This window comes from Natator depressus, chromosome 6 (assembly GCF_965152275.1).
Source record: "Natator depressus isolate rNatDep1 chromosome 6, rNatDep2.hap1, whole genome shotgun sequence".
Taxonomy (NCBI): domain Eukaryota; kingdom Metazoa; phylum Chordata; order Testudines; family Cheloniidae; genus Natator; species Natator depressus.
In genome coordinates this window covers 81,142,576-81,158,547 of record NC_134239.1, presented here as the reverse complement: position 1 = coordinate 81,158,547, position 15,972 = coordinate 81,142,576, and the positions used below count along the sequence as shown (strand labels likewise).

General features: G+C 37.9%; 1 protein-coding gene across 2 annotated transcripts in view; it reads left to right on the top strand.

Moving 5' to 3' along the window:
- The window catches only part of PRKD1 (protein kinase D1), a 278,692-nt gene that overhangs the window by 238,154 nt on the left and 24,566 nt on the right, over nt 1–15,972 (top strand). For both annotated transcript variants that reach the window (XM_074955789.1, XM_074955788.1), the window contains 9 exons: nt 89–299; nt 2,135–2,212; nt 6,154–6,358; nt 7,016–7,139; nt 8,044–8,121; nt 9,415–9,694; nt 11,029–11,081; nt 12,947–13,019; nt 14,801–14,907. In XM_074955789.1, coding sequence (XP_074811890.1) covers nt 89–299; nt 2,135–2,212; nt 6,154–6,358; nt 7,016–7,139; nt 8,044–8,121; nt 9,415–9,694; nt 11,029–11,081; nt 12,947–13,019; nt 14,801–14,907 — 1,209 coding nt within the window. The remainder of the gene's footprint in view (nt 1–88; nt 300–2,134; nt 2,213–6,153; nt 6,359–7,015; nt 7,140–8,043; nt 8,122–9,414; nt 9,695–11,028; nt 11,082–12,946; nt 13,020–14,800; nt 14,908–15,972) is intronic.

Here is a 15,972-nt window from a genome sequence, read left to right as displayed (position 1 = left end):
TGGAGCAAGTGGGCTGAACCTTACAGTCTTTAAAAATCAGTGACTAACCTAGATATGTATAAAATGCTTCTTCTGTCTGTATTTACAGCAAAAGACACCATCTGAATCATTCACTGGGCGAGAGAAGAGGTCAAATTCACAGTCCTACATTGGACGACCTATTCAACTAGACAAGATTTTACTTTCCAAGGTTAAAGTGCCTCACACTTTCGTCATCCACTCCTACACACGCCCAACAGTTTGCCAGTACTGTAAGAAGCTTCTCAAAGGGCTTTTTAGACAGGGCTTGCAGTGTAAAGGTAAGCGTGATCAACAATGTGCTAATTGCAAGATTACAAGTGAAGACCACAGAAATTTTAATAATACTATTCTTTTCAGGCTGTAATCTAATGTATTAATAATTGTGTGTACAGTAATTTATAATTTGTATAAAACATCAATATGGCTATCCTTTACTTGATTCACTGAATTATTTTAATAGTTTTGTGTGTTAACAATTTACAAGAATCAAGCGGAAGAACCCATTCAGGTGCATAAGAATTGAATATGTGAAACATCAATAATAACAGTTCAAAATATTTACCATGTAGTGTTACAGTCATGCTTATATTTTGGTTGTGATGATCATAATCCCTTATTGATTAGTGACAGCAACAGCTATCTGAAGTGTCTTTAAGGCCTCAGTGTTGCAAAGATTCATGCTTAAAGTTAAGGGCCTAAGGATTTGTCTTGATTATGATAAAAGGATGTGGATTTTATAAGACGTTAGCTAACATATTTTGACTAATGTGTTTTAAAATTCTAATGTAGACAAGGAAAGTAGCATGTTAGTACGTGTTAGCTGGTCAAATTGAAGCCTAGGCTAGTAGTTCAACTTGATGAGCTGGCACATATTAATATAGTGGTCTTGTCTCTGCTAGAAAAACAAACATTTCACTTTTATCTTAGTGAAGACAACCTTTTTGTGTTTAAATTATACACAGTTAAGTCCCTCTTGTAGTGTTGAGTAGTATACTTAGAAAGCAACTGTTTAAGGCTGTGTCTACACTGCACCTTACAATGGCACAGCTATGCTGCTGCAGCCATGCTGTTGTAAGGTAAGCAGTGTTGCTGTTCTTTGTTGCCGAGAGAGAGCTCTCCCGGCAACAAAATAAAACCACCCCCCAACGAGGGACTGTAGCTTCATTGCCAGGAGCACGGCTCCCATCGACGAAGCGCTGTCCACACTGGCCCTTTTTGTCATTAAAACTTATCATTCAGGGCTGTTTTTTTTCATACCCCACAGCGACAAAAGTTTTAATGATGAAAGTGCCAGCATAGACAAAGCCTTAGACTAGGGCCTTGTCTAAAGTCAAAGTTATACCAGTTTAACTAAAGATGTGGGTGTAAACTGACTTAAATCAGTGTAAAAACATTTAACACAGTACTGTACTGTATTTACTTTTTTTTTCTCTCTGCTGCTGCTGCCTGATTATGTATCTCTGGTTCAAAATGAGGTGTATGGTTGGTTGACCGGTCAGTTCATAACTCTGAGGTTCTACTGTATATACAAATGTGCAAAAAATAGACAAGACAAATGGAGCCAAGTTTAAAAGTATCACAACAAAGAGAAAAATTACTGAAACAACCAAACACTTAAATATGTCCTAGAAATACCATACACAATGATGTACCATTGTAAAGAATAGTCATATTGTTCTCTAAAACCCTAGGTAGATTTCCCTTATTCTCAATATCAGTCTTCAGAATTGGAGATAGTGCCCCATTCTGTAGCACCAACTAATCAGACTGCAGCCTGATCTGCAGTTTGCTCCCTGGAAGGACAAATAAAGGTCTTTAAACCAAGCCCTGGGGTCTTTGCGTGGATAAGGCTAGGACTTCACCTCCATTCTGAACATGCCCCCACCCAGATTGCCATAACTAACACTTCGCCCAAACACCCCAGGAAAACTTCGAGTGTGTATCCTGTGAGTTGCATTGGCAGCTGGCATGTGGCCAGCATAGCATTCTCTGGCCACCTCAGGTTAACTTCACATTAATCAAATGACAGAGATGGTAACTTTTATGTGTAGAACTGTAATTGTATCAGTGAAAAAGGAAATCAACAAAATAATTTTTTTTTTTTAATAATCAGATTGTAGGTTCAATTGTCACAAGCGCTGTTCACCTAAAGTGCCAAATAACTGCCTTGGTGAAGTAGCCATTAATGGAGGTATGTTGTCTTAATGACTGTTTATGTTTAAACTAACAATTAAAGGAAGGAGGAGTTTTGTAAAGCAGTTTTCAGGAGGAGTTTTTTCCCATTGCCTTAGCATAGCTTTTGCTTTATAATATTTCTGTTTATGTATTGAAGATGAAGTGTGGGAGGAAACCCACTGGTGGTTCATATTTCATCTTCATCAAAAGGGGTTCTCCAAGATATTTAGCACCTGTAGGTAGGCACAGCTGTACCATATTGGCAGAACAGACAGCAGGCTATGACCATAAAATGTTTCACTGAGTGTGGGCTGTCAGTAGTGTACATTTTGTGGGGAGTCAGTGGCTGCCAAAAAACTTCCAAACCCCTAGGCAATAAAAGAGAGCACTTACCTATCGGAGACAAAAACTAAATTGTATTTTAGTCTGGGAAGGAACATGTGTTTACTATAGGATAATCTTCCTGAGCAGAAATGTATATCTGAAAGAACTGGGAAGGCCCTCCAAGAAAAAATTCTACCCCTTCCTGTTAGCATGATATTCATTACATTAACTGCCTGCCAGAAATGAAAGCTTGAAAATCTGCCCACTTTCCCCTGCATGTGGTGTCAGTTTTGTGTCAAGCGCAGGAATGTAGGGGTAGGCTTGACAGACGGCACTGGAGGAAAAGAGGGTGGTTTTAGATTAGTTGCTGATTACTTTGAAAATGTCACTTTCCATGAGATAAGGGAAGAAAAAATGTGGTCAAGTGTTACATTTCCTAATGCATGTTGCAGTATTTTAAGTTGTCAGCTTGAACTCTTCATAACTTAAATAAAGTACGCACAAGGTTTTTATTAAACAATTTCCTCTGTTAAACCTTTTTTTAATTCTGTGCTTCATTAAACAGATATTGAGAGTAAAATAAAGATTTTTTATTTTTAAATAAATGTTGAATAAAGTGTTGTTAAACTAAGGAAAACTGACTATAAAAATGAGAATTTTCAGTGTTCATTGCCAGTCGGAAAGGGTGAAAATGAAGGTGAAGGTTTTCAAAAATGGCTAGTGATTTTGAGTGCCCAACTTGAGACAACTTATTAGGGGCTTGATTTTTCAGGAAGTCAATGCTCAACAATTTCTATAGTCAGACCCCTATTAAGTGGGCATCCAAAATTTCTGGTCATTTTTAAAAATCTTGGACAAGATGTATACCTCAGTTCACCATAACCACTCCTGTAGTATACCTCTGTTCAGTCAGGATAACTGGAGATGATGCCCAAGTAAGGAAGAACACAGCATAATTTTCAAATCCAAGGGTCAAAAATATGCTGTAAATTGTTCATATGTTCATTTTATTGATGGTGTTATTGATTCTTCTCTATAGAGAACTTCCAGCTGGTTTTAAAAAATTAATCTATGCAGCTTTTCCAACCCAACTTCTATTTTGACGGTGCAAATACCTATGAGCACAGAGCTACGTGGGGTCAGAGAGAGTCCTTGAGTCGCATTGCTGTCTGGCTGGGGGTACATAGGGCAGTGCTAAGAAGAAGTGTGGGTGTGAAGGAGTTGAGCCACAGGCAGACAGTGAAACAGGTGCTGTTGTTCAAGAGCTGGGATGAATAACCAAGGCACTCCCTTAGTTGCTCCTTAATCACTGCCTGAAACCACCTGCTTCCCTTGCTGACAGCTGCAGTCCATTTCCCAGTCACTCCAGCCTTTCCCTTTGGAAAAGTACCATGCTGCTTTCACTGACTTCCCTCCTACATGTGTGTCTGGTGCCAAGCCGATGACAGGCACGTGGTGCTATCTCTGTGGAAACGATAGAGCGAGGCAAGCTTGTCTGAAGCTGCTGCTGGGGAAGGAGGCAGACAGTGTTTAGAAGGTGCTGACAGGAAGCCAGTTCTTCCTTCCCCACGTACAGCTCTTCAGAAGCAGGGCTCAGCCATCTGCAGCTCCTGTCCCTCTATATCTGCTTAATGTTCCTTTCCCCCAGTACCTAGTAAGTTCTCCATCACCTGTCCACACCCAGCACTGGGACTCTGTGTGCTGCATCCTAGATGCAGGAATGTAGGGCCCCACTACAACAGGAAGTTTCATCCTAGTATTGCATTGTATTTGTTTAACCAGAGCCTTGGATAGGTGTCTTTCTAATACTTTAAATCTAAATACATAAATAAAATAAAAAAATGTAATTCTGCCCATCTGCTCTGTGATGCTTCTCCCCCAGAACAGCAATTGAAGTCTGGAGCTATGAAATTCAAAGTATGATTTAATTAATAAACAAATTGAACACTAAATGTAAGAGATTATTTTTAACCACTTTTGGGTTTATTATACATAAAGATTAAAAATGTTTAAGTGTTGGGGAAAAAATAGAGCCCCAGACCCTAATGTATCATCCATGGCCATATGATTACATCTGCCAAAGATGGCGTATAATATGTTCCTTGCACCGCCACATATAAATGATTAGAATCCAAACTGTATTAAACTATTGCCTCTGAGTTGAGTGGTTAACGTACCTAATCGTCTGCCAGAGGGACCTTTCCTCCTCTCTCTTCCCCGCCAACCTCTTGCCATCTGTGTGAAGTTGATTGACAGCAAAAGCTTTCATGTTCTCTTTCTTCATTGGGCATCCTTTACTGTCAGACTGACTTTATTTTTATTACCTGACATTTGAGAAGAACCTTCCCCATAGATAGAATGAGTGGGTCATGGAGAATGCTCAGAGTCTTCCAGATGGTATTTCCCTGTCTCAGATTTCTATACATGGCTAGCTGAGTGGGAACAACTACAGTGCTAACAACTGAAAGGGAATACCCCAGAAAATCTAATGCTGTCTTTCCTACCTGTCAGCACTAAAGGTTTTGGGTGGTTGAATCATAGCCTGTGTAGCATCAGGGTTAAAATAGGCCAAAATAATTTGCTTGAACTAAAGATATATAGGTATATTGTATATAGTACATGTTATTTTTTCTTCTAATCTCACTTAGGCAACTCATACCTTGAAGTGAAGAAGAAAGTTCAACACCATGTTAGGAGAAACAAATATAAACACAATATGAAATTTAAATTACTGCTGAAGGACCACATACCGTTACAGAATCAAACTGGCTCCAGCTAGAGATTGAGTCTAGTTTTAGCAGCCACTAAGGAGATGCAGTCTGTGCCTCATCTTAATACTTGAAAGGAGGGGGAACCTAATCACTGGTGAATTTGGCCCTGGTTTCACCTATCCCTGTCTTTGTTTCACCTCTAGCAACTCCACATCCATCCTGAGATGCATCCATTTTGCAATGCTGTTTTATAATGGAACTGTTGAGATCAATCTACTATTTTCATGTTAAACATGGGCACCTTCTGTTCAATATTATGCATTAACATGCCATTCTTTGTAACTTCTATGCAAAGGGGGGAAAAGTGGTGAAAAGGGGGTGGTATTTTCCTTTTATTTATATATATAGTGCTATGGTAAATAATTACCTCGGGAGTTTATTTTAATAGCTTATGGTCACATAACAGGAAATTGCTAGGTTTGAAATTCCTGCTCTCCAACCTAACCACACATCAGTCTGCACCTGTGGACTGCCAACAACTATTAGGCATGGTGCAAATCATTCAAGCTGCATAGAAAATCTGCCAAGAATTATAGAGGCTGAATGCCCATGAGTATAGAGAGTTTGAACAAAGGCGGATAGATTAAAAATGCCTGCTTTGACTTTGGCAGTTTTAATAGAAGATCATGTTTCACATTTTCTTTCTGAAAGTATTGCATTTTGACAGGTTTTTGGTTCTGGATAGTGATTACCAATAACTAGTTAAACTTCATACTTGGTCAGTGTAATAAGCTTACTTTTGTGGCAGAGATGGGCCTAGAGGCTGTAGTGATCAGATGTGGACCTGAACTTTCCCTAAGTCCATGATTTTGATTTGACTTATCCCTGCTATTTTTATATAATTCTGAAAACCATATTCCAGATTTGCTTAGTCCTGGTGCTGAGTCAGATGTGGTCATGGAAGAGGGAAGTGATGACAATGACAGTGAAAGAAATAGTGGTCTTATGGATGACATGGACGAGTCTATGGCTCATGATTCTGAGATGGCAATGACAGGATGCCACAGTGACAATGGGGAAATGCAAGATCCCGACCCAGACCATGATGATTCTAACAGAATGATCAGGTGAGCCGGGTAGCACAACCTTTACCACCATATCTTACTGCACCTACTATGTCTATAACTAAGTCAAAAGCTTGAAAAATCTGCAGATATTTTGATTCCTAAACAGAATGGAGTCTCAAATAACTCTTGCAGCTGCTTCACTGGATAGTTTTATAAGGGGTTTGAAAGAGGACTATATATAACTGTCTTGTAGATAAAGCAGCAGCAAATTGAAAAGAAAACAAGCATCCTAGGTCTGTTTGGTTATGAAATAAAACAAGAATATTCTTTTTTTAGCATGCAATAGACTTTGATTTTTACTTTTTTCCTGCTATTTTCTAAAAGTAGTATTAGAATATTTGTGGTTTCAGCTGAATGGTTCTCCCACCCCCTCTTGAGATGTAAGTACACACCTCTCCAATGGGGATGAAAAATGATGTAGCGCATTTAGTTGTGTGCTTGTTTCTCAAAATCTGGACCAGTAATGGACTCATCAGATTCCTCCTCTTGGGTAGTCACTGAAAATGGGAGATGGTATACCCCCCAACACACACACTGGCAAATCAGCTAGTAACAGTAAATGTGGACCCATGACATACTATGTCATGCTTTGAAAGGATTTTCTTCTGTTTTGTCTAAAATTGTCTAATTTGTAAGAAGCTGTTATTGATTTTTAAGCCCTTCAACAAGCAACAATATTCCACTAATGAGAGTGGTGCAATCTGTCAAGCACACAAAAAGGAAAAGTAGCACAGTAATGAAGGAGGGATGGATGGTTCACTATACCAGCAAGGACACACTGGTAAGAAAGAATGTTAACAAAGACCTCTCTTACTGCATATAATTTATAATACTGAAGGACCTGATCCTGCAAATAACTTACACACTTTGTTCACAAAAATAGTACCATTGACTTCAAAGCTACTCAGCGTTTGCAGGATCGGGGCCTAAAGTTGTAACTATTTTATAGCTCAGGTCTACTACTCAAAGCCTGAAGCACATGTAACAAATATTCACTCCTCCAGGAGAGAATTAATTAGAGCACAAAACAAATCTAAAGGTGTCAGATTTACTGTAGCAAGCAGAATATGAAGAAATTTGAAAAAAAAATCTAAGAAAACAAAATCAATATATCTCTATTATCTGAGATGTTCTGAAAAATAGCTTTAACTTGTGACTGTCATTTCTTAGCTAGACATAGAGGAGAGTCAGGGCTTTTGTAAAACTAAAAGTTATACTATCTGATACAAGAACATCCATGGCTACTAAGAGGGACATGGAAAACTTGGAGGGGGGAAAAGGTTATTTTCCTTCAAAACTGTTGAATCAAGGATAAGAAGTTGGGTTTTGTTGGCATGCTGAAGTGAAACACTAGGGATCATGCTCAGTGCAGATGGAATGTTGAGTAATTTTAGCAGCAAACCTGTGGCAAACTCTATTGAGCATTATGCAGATTGAATGGATCTGAACAGATTTTCAAGGGGACAGAAAAAGGCACCTCTCTGAATCCAAGACTACTCCCCAGACAAATACAGAGTCCTCCTGCAAATCATTTAATACAAATTATTTTTTTTATCAGTCAGAGTGTATCCCTTCACCTAACCACTGTAGAGTTAAATAAAACTTTTGCAAAAGTGAATTTTAATAACTATATCTTGTTCATTTACTTTAAAAAAGCTGTAAAGAAATTATTATTTTTATTATAGCGGAAACGACACTATTGGAGGCTAGACAGCAAATGCATTACACTCTTTCAAAATGATACTGGAAGCAAATATTACAAGGTAAAGATGGCTTCTGTTATTTATGCAGGGCTTTTCAATCTTTTCGCATACTGACATATAATCATCAAGAATTGGAGTGCATAGCTGAGTTAGTTAATAATTATTTGTACTACACTAGTGGTAATTCTTTGAACTACACTGTTCAATATTTGTTTTAATTGTTGAACCTGAATACATTTACCTTTACCTTGCCTGTCACAACCAAAAAACAGTAGAATTTAATGTTACAATGGCCAGCATAATACTCATGCTGTCAAAGTGATAATATTTTTACTGTTGGTGAGAGATTCAGACTTTGTTGGAAAAACCCATTTAGGACATATCTGTGAACAGAGGGTTCATTTTCTAATGCTCCCATCATTCATAATATAAAACCCATCTAAATTACTATGTATATGGAGGGAGATGTTTTAATTTTGTCCATTGGGCAATTAGTGTTCTGATTTAGACTTCAATAGGTATGGCTTTTGTTCTCAGGTATCCCTTGTTACAAAGGTAGTTGAAGCCTTTGGGCATTATGGCAATATAAATATTAAATAATAAAGAACATTTTAAAGTTTTTGCTGTCATCTTTGACCTTTTGGGCCCTGATTCAAGAAAGCACTTAAGCATGTGCTTAACTTTAAATGGGTTCCATTGAAGTTAAAGGTCATTAAACACAGGCTTATGTGTTGTGAATGGGGCCTTAATTTGTGTCTTCTCTCTCACTTCAAAACAGCTGAATTCTCCTTCATGTATACCTTACTTGTGGCAAGAAAGGTCAGGGGTTCTGGAACAATTTGTATAATGGGTGTTATGTATAATGGGTGTTATATGGCTATAATGGGGGTGTTAAGAGTCATTGAACCAATTTGTAAACCTTGTATATGATGGAAACCACTTCAAGCCAGGGGGTGCTGTAACATCCTGCACATCCCTAGTTCCAGCACCTATAAGAAAGGTAGCAATTATTTTTCTAATGGAGGTCTGCTTATGTATGGAGCAGCCCTACTCATCCCTGCCTGACATTGCCCACTTAATCTCTGTGATAAATTCATAATTATAATTTAAAAGCACTACTTAGTCTTGCAAAGGACCACTTGCAGTGGCCTCCCAAACAGAATTGTGCATTGTAAAGTCCAAGTTACAAGGTTAGCCTCTACATTAGTTCATAAAAACACATTGCTTTTAGTTACACCTGGTTAAATATCACAGCTAATACCACAATGAAATTAAATGTGGTCTATGTTTTAGTCTTATTTGACAGCATGTTGATAGATCTGAATGAAAAAAGTAAATATCTTTTCTCCTCAGGAAATTCCATTATCTGAAATTTTGTCCCTGGAACCTGCAAAAAACTTTTCTTTACTGTCGCAAGAAGCCAATCCCCATTGCTTTGAAATAACCACAGCAAATATTGTTTATTATGTTGGAGAAAACCTAGAAAACCTCTCAAGTGTACCACTGAATAATAGTGTTCTCACCAGTGGCATTGGTCTGGATGTTGCGAGAATGTGGGAGATGGCAATTCAGCATGCTCTGATGCCTGTCATTCCCAAAGGGGCATCGGTTGGATCAGGTCCCAGCCTGCACAGTAAGTTGATTTACCCAGTTCCATCTTTACATAAAGGCAGTGGATTAAAATATATATGGATTAGATCTTCCATTGGTGTAAATAAGGATAGTTCCACTGAAGTCAACAAGGCTCCTCCCATGTACTCCTGCGGAGGAACTGGCCATGCATATATTTTAAGCTGTTGGTAGTTTCTCACTGGAACATTTTGGGCGAAGTTTTGCATGAGTCTATGAATATTCAATATACAAATTTATTAGCAAGCGAATAATGTACAAGAAACTTTAGAGCTTGTCCTAAAGTAGTGTCTGTCTTCACTGGCTTCCCATACATTTTAGGGTTAAGTTCAAGGTCTCAGTCCTTGTTTTCAAGGTGTTCAATGGCCTGGGCTCAGCATAGCTAAAAGATTGCCTAAAGTCTGGGATGAAGATGTTGCTCACAACTCCACTCCTTAGGCATAATGGAACTTTCTATCATAAGGGTAAATAAAGCTCAACTGCTCAGGAGACATTGCTTTCTCAAGGGCTGGTCCAAGACTGTGGAATGAACTCCTACAACAACTAAAGACTGTCACAGTCCACACCACCTTCCACTCAAGGTGTGAGGTTCTTTGACCTGCCCTCTCGAATGTAAACACAGAGCACAATGTACGTTTTGAACCCTGTCTCACAAAAATAAAACACCACAAAACTAAAGCATTCCACTGCACACTGCAGAGGCTGAGAGAGAGAATGAGCCACATATGACCGAGATTAGTCATGTTGCTTAATAGACTATTGGGAGGTGCTCAGATACTGTTGTGGTAAGTGTGTTATAAGAACCAATATAGAATAAAATAGGGTTCTTTGTCTTCAGGTGGTTGGGCTCTAACCTTTAGAAACGGAAAACTCAACCTCAAGCCACTTAAGACAATATATAGGCTTTGTCTGACTGTCCTCTCTTGAAGGTCTCGAAAGCACCATGGGTAATAAGGGTAACACCATAAACCAATAATAAATAGTAATAATTTGCCCCACATGCAATGACATTTACATACTGAAATATTATATTTGAAGGGTGTAAATTCCAAGGATAGAATGGAATTGTTTAAAGTGATGAAGAGGTGATAAGCAGTAGTAGTAGCACGAAATTGTTCAAAGAAAGATTTAAATAATGAAATTTTCTCAGACTCTGGAATCACATCCAAAAGGAAGTGGAAGCCAAATTGCTCAAATCGTGTAAATGTGGACTATATACAGTCTTTGTGGATTGTCAGCAGGTATTAATATAATGTAATGTAATAAGAAGAGACGTCTAGTAGATGTTAAAACTAAAAGTACAACTATCTAGAGTATTTATTTCCCTTTTTTCCCCAGGGGATATCTCCATCAGTATTTCGGTATCAAACTGCCAGATTCAAGAAAATGTGGTGAGTGTTCTCTGAGTGCTTGTGCTAGACCCCTATGATAACGCTTCTGAAGAAACTGATCTGTTTTGGTAAGAAGAGTATTTGAGAGAATTGCTCATCAGCTATTTTTCACTTGGTGATATTTTGCAGAAATACAATTAGGTCTTAAGGAAATCTCCCGTGCAGTACTCTTTCCTTCAGACAGAAGAATTACATTTTGGTAGCTTAGTTAACTCTTGTTGCAGTATGCTGATTATTAAAGGCAAACCAGGTAAAATTGGCCTGCATAGGTGGTGTTTGTAGAAGCACTGCAAAATATACACCTAAGAGCATAGTCTCAAATCTTAGTGTAACAAGGCCTTCGCTTGCCCTCGCACAAATCAGTCAAAGACCTCCTCCACATGCAATCACCAGTGCTTCTTTTATTAAGTGTCAGCTCCCACCACCTTCTATTACAGACAGTTGTAAACCAGCAACCTGGGGGACAGCTAGCTTCTCCAGCCAGCAGAGATACACAGCCTGTGGCTCCTCCCTTTCCTTTGACTTCCCTCCTGCCAGCTTTTATATAGCCCCCTGGCTAATAAGGCCTGCAGTTGCTCCTCTTTCACCAATTAGGTGTGGCATACTCAGCCAGCCCCAATTAATCCTTCTTAATTGGAGCTGGGTTAACAGAGGCCTGGCTCAGGGCCTTCTGACCAGCACCCTATTATATTTAGTAAATATACATTTTCCTGTTGCCAAAGAAAGAGTAGGCATCCTGCACTGCACATCTTCCCAAGAATGGAGCTGTACCAGGGTCTGGATCTGTGGCTCATGGGTGCACATCTCAGTGCACCGGTTACAGCCATTGATCCCTTTAAAACTGGGAACTGTAGTCAACAGGGCACATGACAAGGAACAACTATGTGACCTGCAGGCTTCCTGACTCTAAGGGTATAATGTAGACATACTCGAGCTAGATTTAGTAAAGTTGCAGCAGCGCAGGCAAAACAAGCTTGCCTGGAACTCTGGGTATTTACTTGGGGAGTAGCCACACTGAAGTCTGTAGTACTGTGGCTTCACTGCTCTGGTACCCAAGTTACCAGATTAAAGCTAGCTCAGGTATGTCTATACTTCATGACTGCAGTGTAGACATATGTTTAGGCAGGGGTCACAGACCAGAGAGACCCAAGATCATGGAGGCCCTACTGTAGATCTCTCCATTTTAGCCGGGAAAGGGCTACCTCCCTCTGTCCAGCTGCAGAAAACATAAACGCGCTCTGTTAAAAGAGTTTTATATCATTTTGAACCTTTCTTCATCTTCTGTTTATTAAATAACGGTCCTGAAGATAGGGATGTGGAACTAAACTTGAGCATTTGCACTTTATTTGGTCTGCCCCAGGTGGTGAATCTGCCAACTGTCTTAACAAGCCTCTTACTCTACCCTGCAATTAGGCACCAGGAATTGATAGAGGGAGTTCACTGAATACCCTAATATTGAGGGAAGCTCTTTTCTTTTTGCACATCTTTCAGCTGGGGAAGTTTAAAGAATTTGAAGCCCAAAGTTATTAGGTTTTCTCAGACTCACAACTTGTTGACACGAATCTCTCTGGCTGTGGGCTTGGAAAAAGTAAAAAAGGAGCCTCTAAATTCTGCACCTGTACCCACTCATAAAAACTGAGGGGCCAATATTGTCTAGTTTACGGTTACTGCACTCCCCGCTGCCATCACAGTTAGTTGTTTGCTTTAGAAAATCCATCTGGATGCCCCAAGACTCTCCATTATTCTAACGTGTCATTAAAATGTGATATTCTAAAAATATGGTAGTTCCCATTTGAAAAATATTTCAAAAGAAGACTTTATTTTCATATCTCAGTGCTTAATATGCATTATATTCATACCAACAGGATATTAGTACAGTATACCAAATCTTCCCAGATGAAGTGCTGGGATCGGGACAATTTGGAATTGTTTATGGAGGTAGGACCAATTGTTTAATATGTTTTTAATATAAAAAAACAAGTCTTGATGCCAGGTAACATTTCCTAAACATTCAGGATATTTGGATTTTTAAATGAATCTGTAACATTCAGGAAAGTAGCTGTCTGTTTAACATGTTTCATACTAAGAAACTAAACATATTTTATTTAGCTTTATTTGACAATGTTACTTTATTTTGATTCTGCTTGTAATTGGCAGCTTCATTTCTTTACCCAGGACAGATATTACACACAAATTCTCCATAAGGCTTAGTGAACACAGTAAACCTGAAGTTCATAGACACAAGTCTCTTGAATGAGATGGAACACAAAAAAAAATCATGCCTTTTTCGAAAGAGAAATACTATTTTTTTAAAAGTCACATATCTCATGAATGATTCTTCTGATCCACTTCAACTTTTGGGGAAAAAATCCTCTGGCAAGAGACAAAACATGCCGAATTTTAGATGGAAAGTACTGTTTTTTATGTAAAATCAGAATGTGTTTACTCAAATTCCCTGTTTTTATTCAGTCATATCTGCTGACCTTAATGACAAATGTAAGTTTTTATTGTGTTTTACTTTTGTCAGCACTGCTGAGCGAATGTAGCTAGAGGAGAGTAAATAGGATTCTTTTCTGGCTTGCAAATCATGAATAGAATTTGTTCACTGAATTTGAATTGCAGAATCTTTTTCTGGCAATAGTGTATAAGCCAGAAAGAACATAGCTTGACTTTAAGATTCTGACTTGAGTTCACAGGGCTGTCAGAGGGGGAAAATAACCTTTTTGCTTGTAAAATGTGAATGCTTCATACTGTGTCATTGCTATTTTTACAAAATCCTTTCATTAGACTATAACAATTAAATAAGGAGCTGCTACTGCAACTGCATAGTATGGGAAATTATTTTCATTTAAACTAATATGAGAAGGGTGGGGAAATAATTGTTTTTGTCAAGCAAGAAGAAAATAGAAACACTGTGTCACAAACATATTACAGTATGACTTTTCCTCTGGAAAACAGACATTAAGACATAATCAGAAAGTTGGTTCTAGTAATGGCCTGAATGTCATGTCGACGGAGAGAAAGAAAAGGGAGTTTTTAGTATAGGGCAACTTAATCGTAAATGCGGTGATATAGGTTCATGCTTAGGAATGGAGCTGGATCAATTTCTTAAAATTGTATTTCCTCTTTATCTTTCAGACTTTATCAAAAAATTACCTCATTTGGATTTAGCACTGTGAGAAATAAACAATGTGCACATTAGCTAATTTGGAATGATTTTCAATGAAGTGTGTTCATATTTTTGAGATAATAAGATTCTATTTGTGAATCACATGTAAAATACTCAGAAGTTAATCCTGCAAGGTGATGATCCATTAAAGCATTTAAGCATGTGAGTAGTTTCAATGCGACTACTCAAATGCTTTGCTGGGTTGGGGTCATAGTGTTCAGAATCTTGCAGCTTTGAGCCCGTAGTCTGAAAATCATATGGTTGAATTATTAAGGTTCTTTTCTTTTTTCTTGAGTATAGCCCAAATTAATATCGTGTTTGAACAGCTTTGTCAAATGATGATTTATTTAACATAAGAAATGCTCATTTGCTTAAAAAAAAAAAAACAAAAGAAAACCTCTAATGCCTTATACAAGTCTACTCATTGCAAGCCTTCTCTTGAAAATGCTTGATTTTTGCCCTTATAAAATACTGTGAAGATGAGATCTAAAAAATCAAATGCTTATCATCTCTTATCATGCTAATTGGTGTATTTTTTAATAACGTGCAGGAAAACATCGCAAAACAGGAAGAGATGTTGCAATTAAAATCATTGACAAACTAAGATTTCCAACTAAACAAGAAAGCCAACTTCGTAATGAGGTTGCAATTTTACAGGTATTTTTTTTATTTTATTACCATTTATTTACTGTTTTAACTTCACTTATCGTGATGTAAAATTCATGATCCAATCTGGGTGATAGCTAATTTCATTTGAATGGTGTAGTGAAGTCCTGGATAAAGATTTTAAATGTGTTAAGTGATGCTTCTTTTTGAGAAAGATTTGAAAACAACTGCTTTAAATAATTCTTCTTCCCAAAATATTATTGGCTTGGCTAATCAGCATCCATATAAAGAGCACAGAAAAAATTTACTGGGATATAATTAAATGCTGCAGATGTTTATTATTGTGAGCTGGCCAGTCAATGTGCTTTTTATTGATGAGTAGTAACTGTACCTCTGTCATCTGATCCCAATAGATAAATGTCTGCACTTGGAATCGTAAAGTCATTTGTTTTTTCTGGCTCACAGAACACCATCAGTAAAAGCTTCACAACTCCCAGGCACAGAGCTAGCTTTTTGATTATTTGGTTTTGTTTTTAGTTTTACCCTTCTGCACTGGAGGTCTCCTCCCCATAGGACAGATTGAGCTGTTGCAGCATTGGTCTTCTGCACATTGCATGCCCTAGAAGATGCTATACGTTTTCTTTTAAACAGGCCCTTCTAAATTACCATTCAAAATCTTAAAAACTTTTTCACAGAAATACTGTCTTATCTGTTGGTTCACTACGTAGAGCAATGGGTTTTAAAATTATACCACAGTTGGTTTTAAAATAATATGAAATGGGCTTATAGACCATATGTTCTGATAGGCTACCATAGAAACTAATATGTGCGTGATGGGGCATTAATTAAAACCTAATTACCATTTTATGGTCATAAAATGTGAGTTGAAAGTTTGCACATATGTGTGAGAAAAAATTGTAGATCTTGAAATTATGCCTAAAATGTTCAACTCTCTATTTTTAATAAAATGGTGCAATCTGTATGGAACTCAAAGATATTTTACTTGTAACCCTTATGATACTAAATATTAGGAAAAAAAATTTGTAATTTTGAAGCCTCATGCACACTGGGAAAAATACCATGTTTGCTGAACTGGTTTTAAATTTGCCCTTGCTG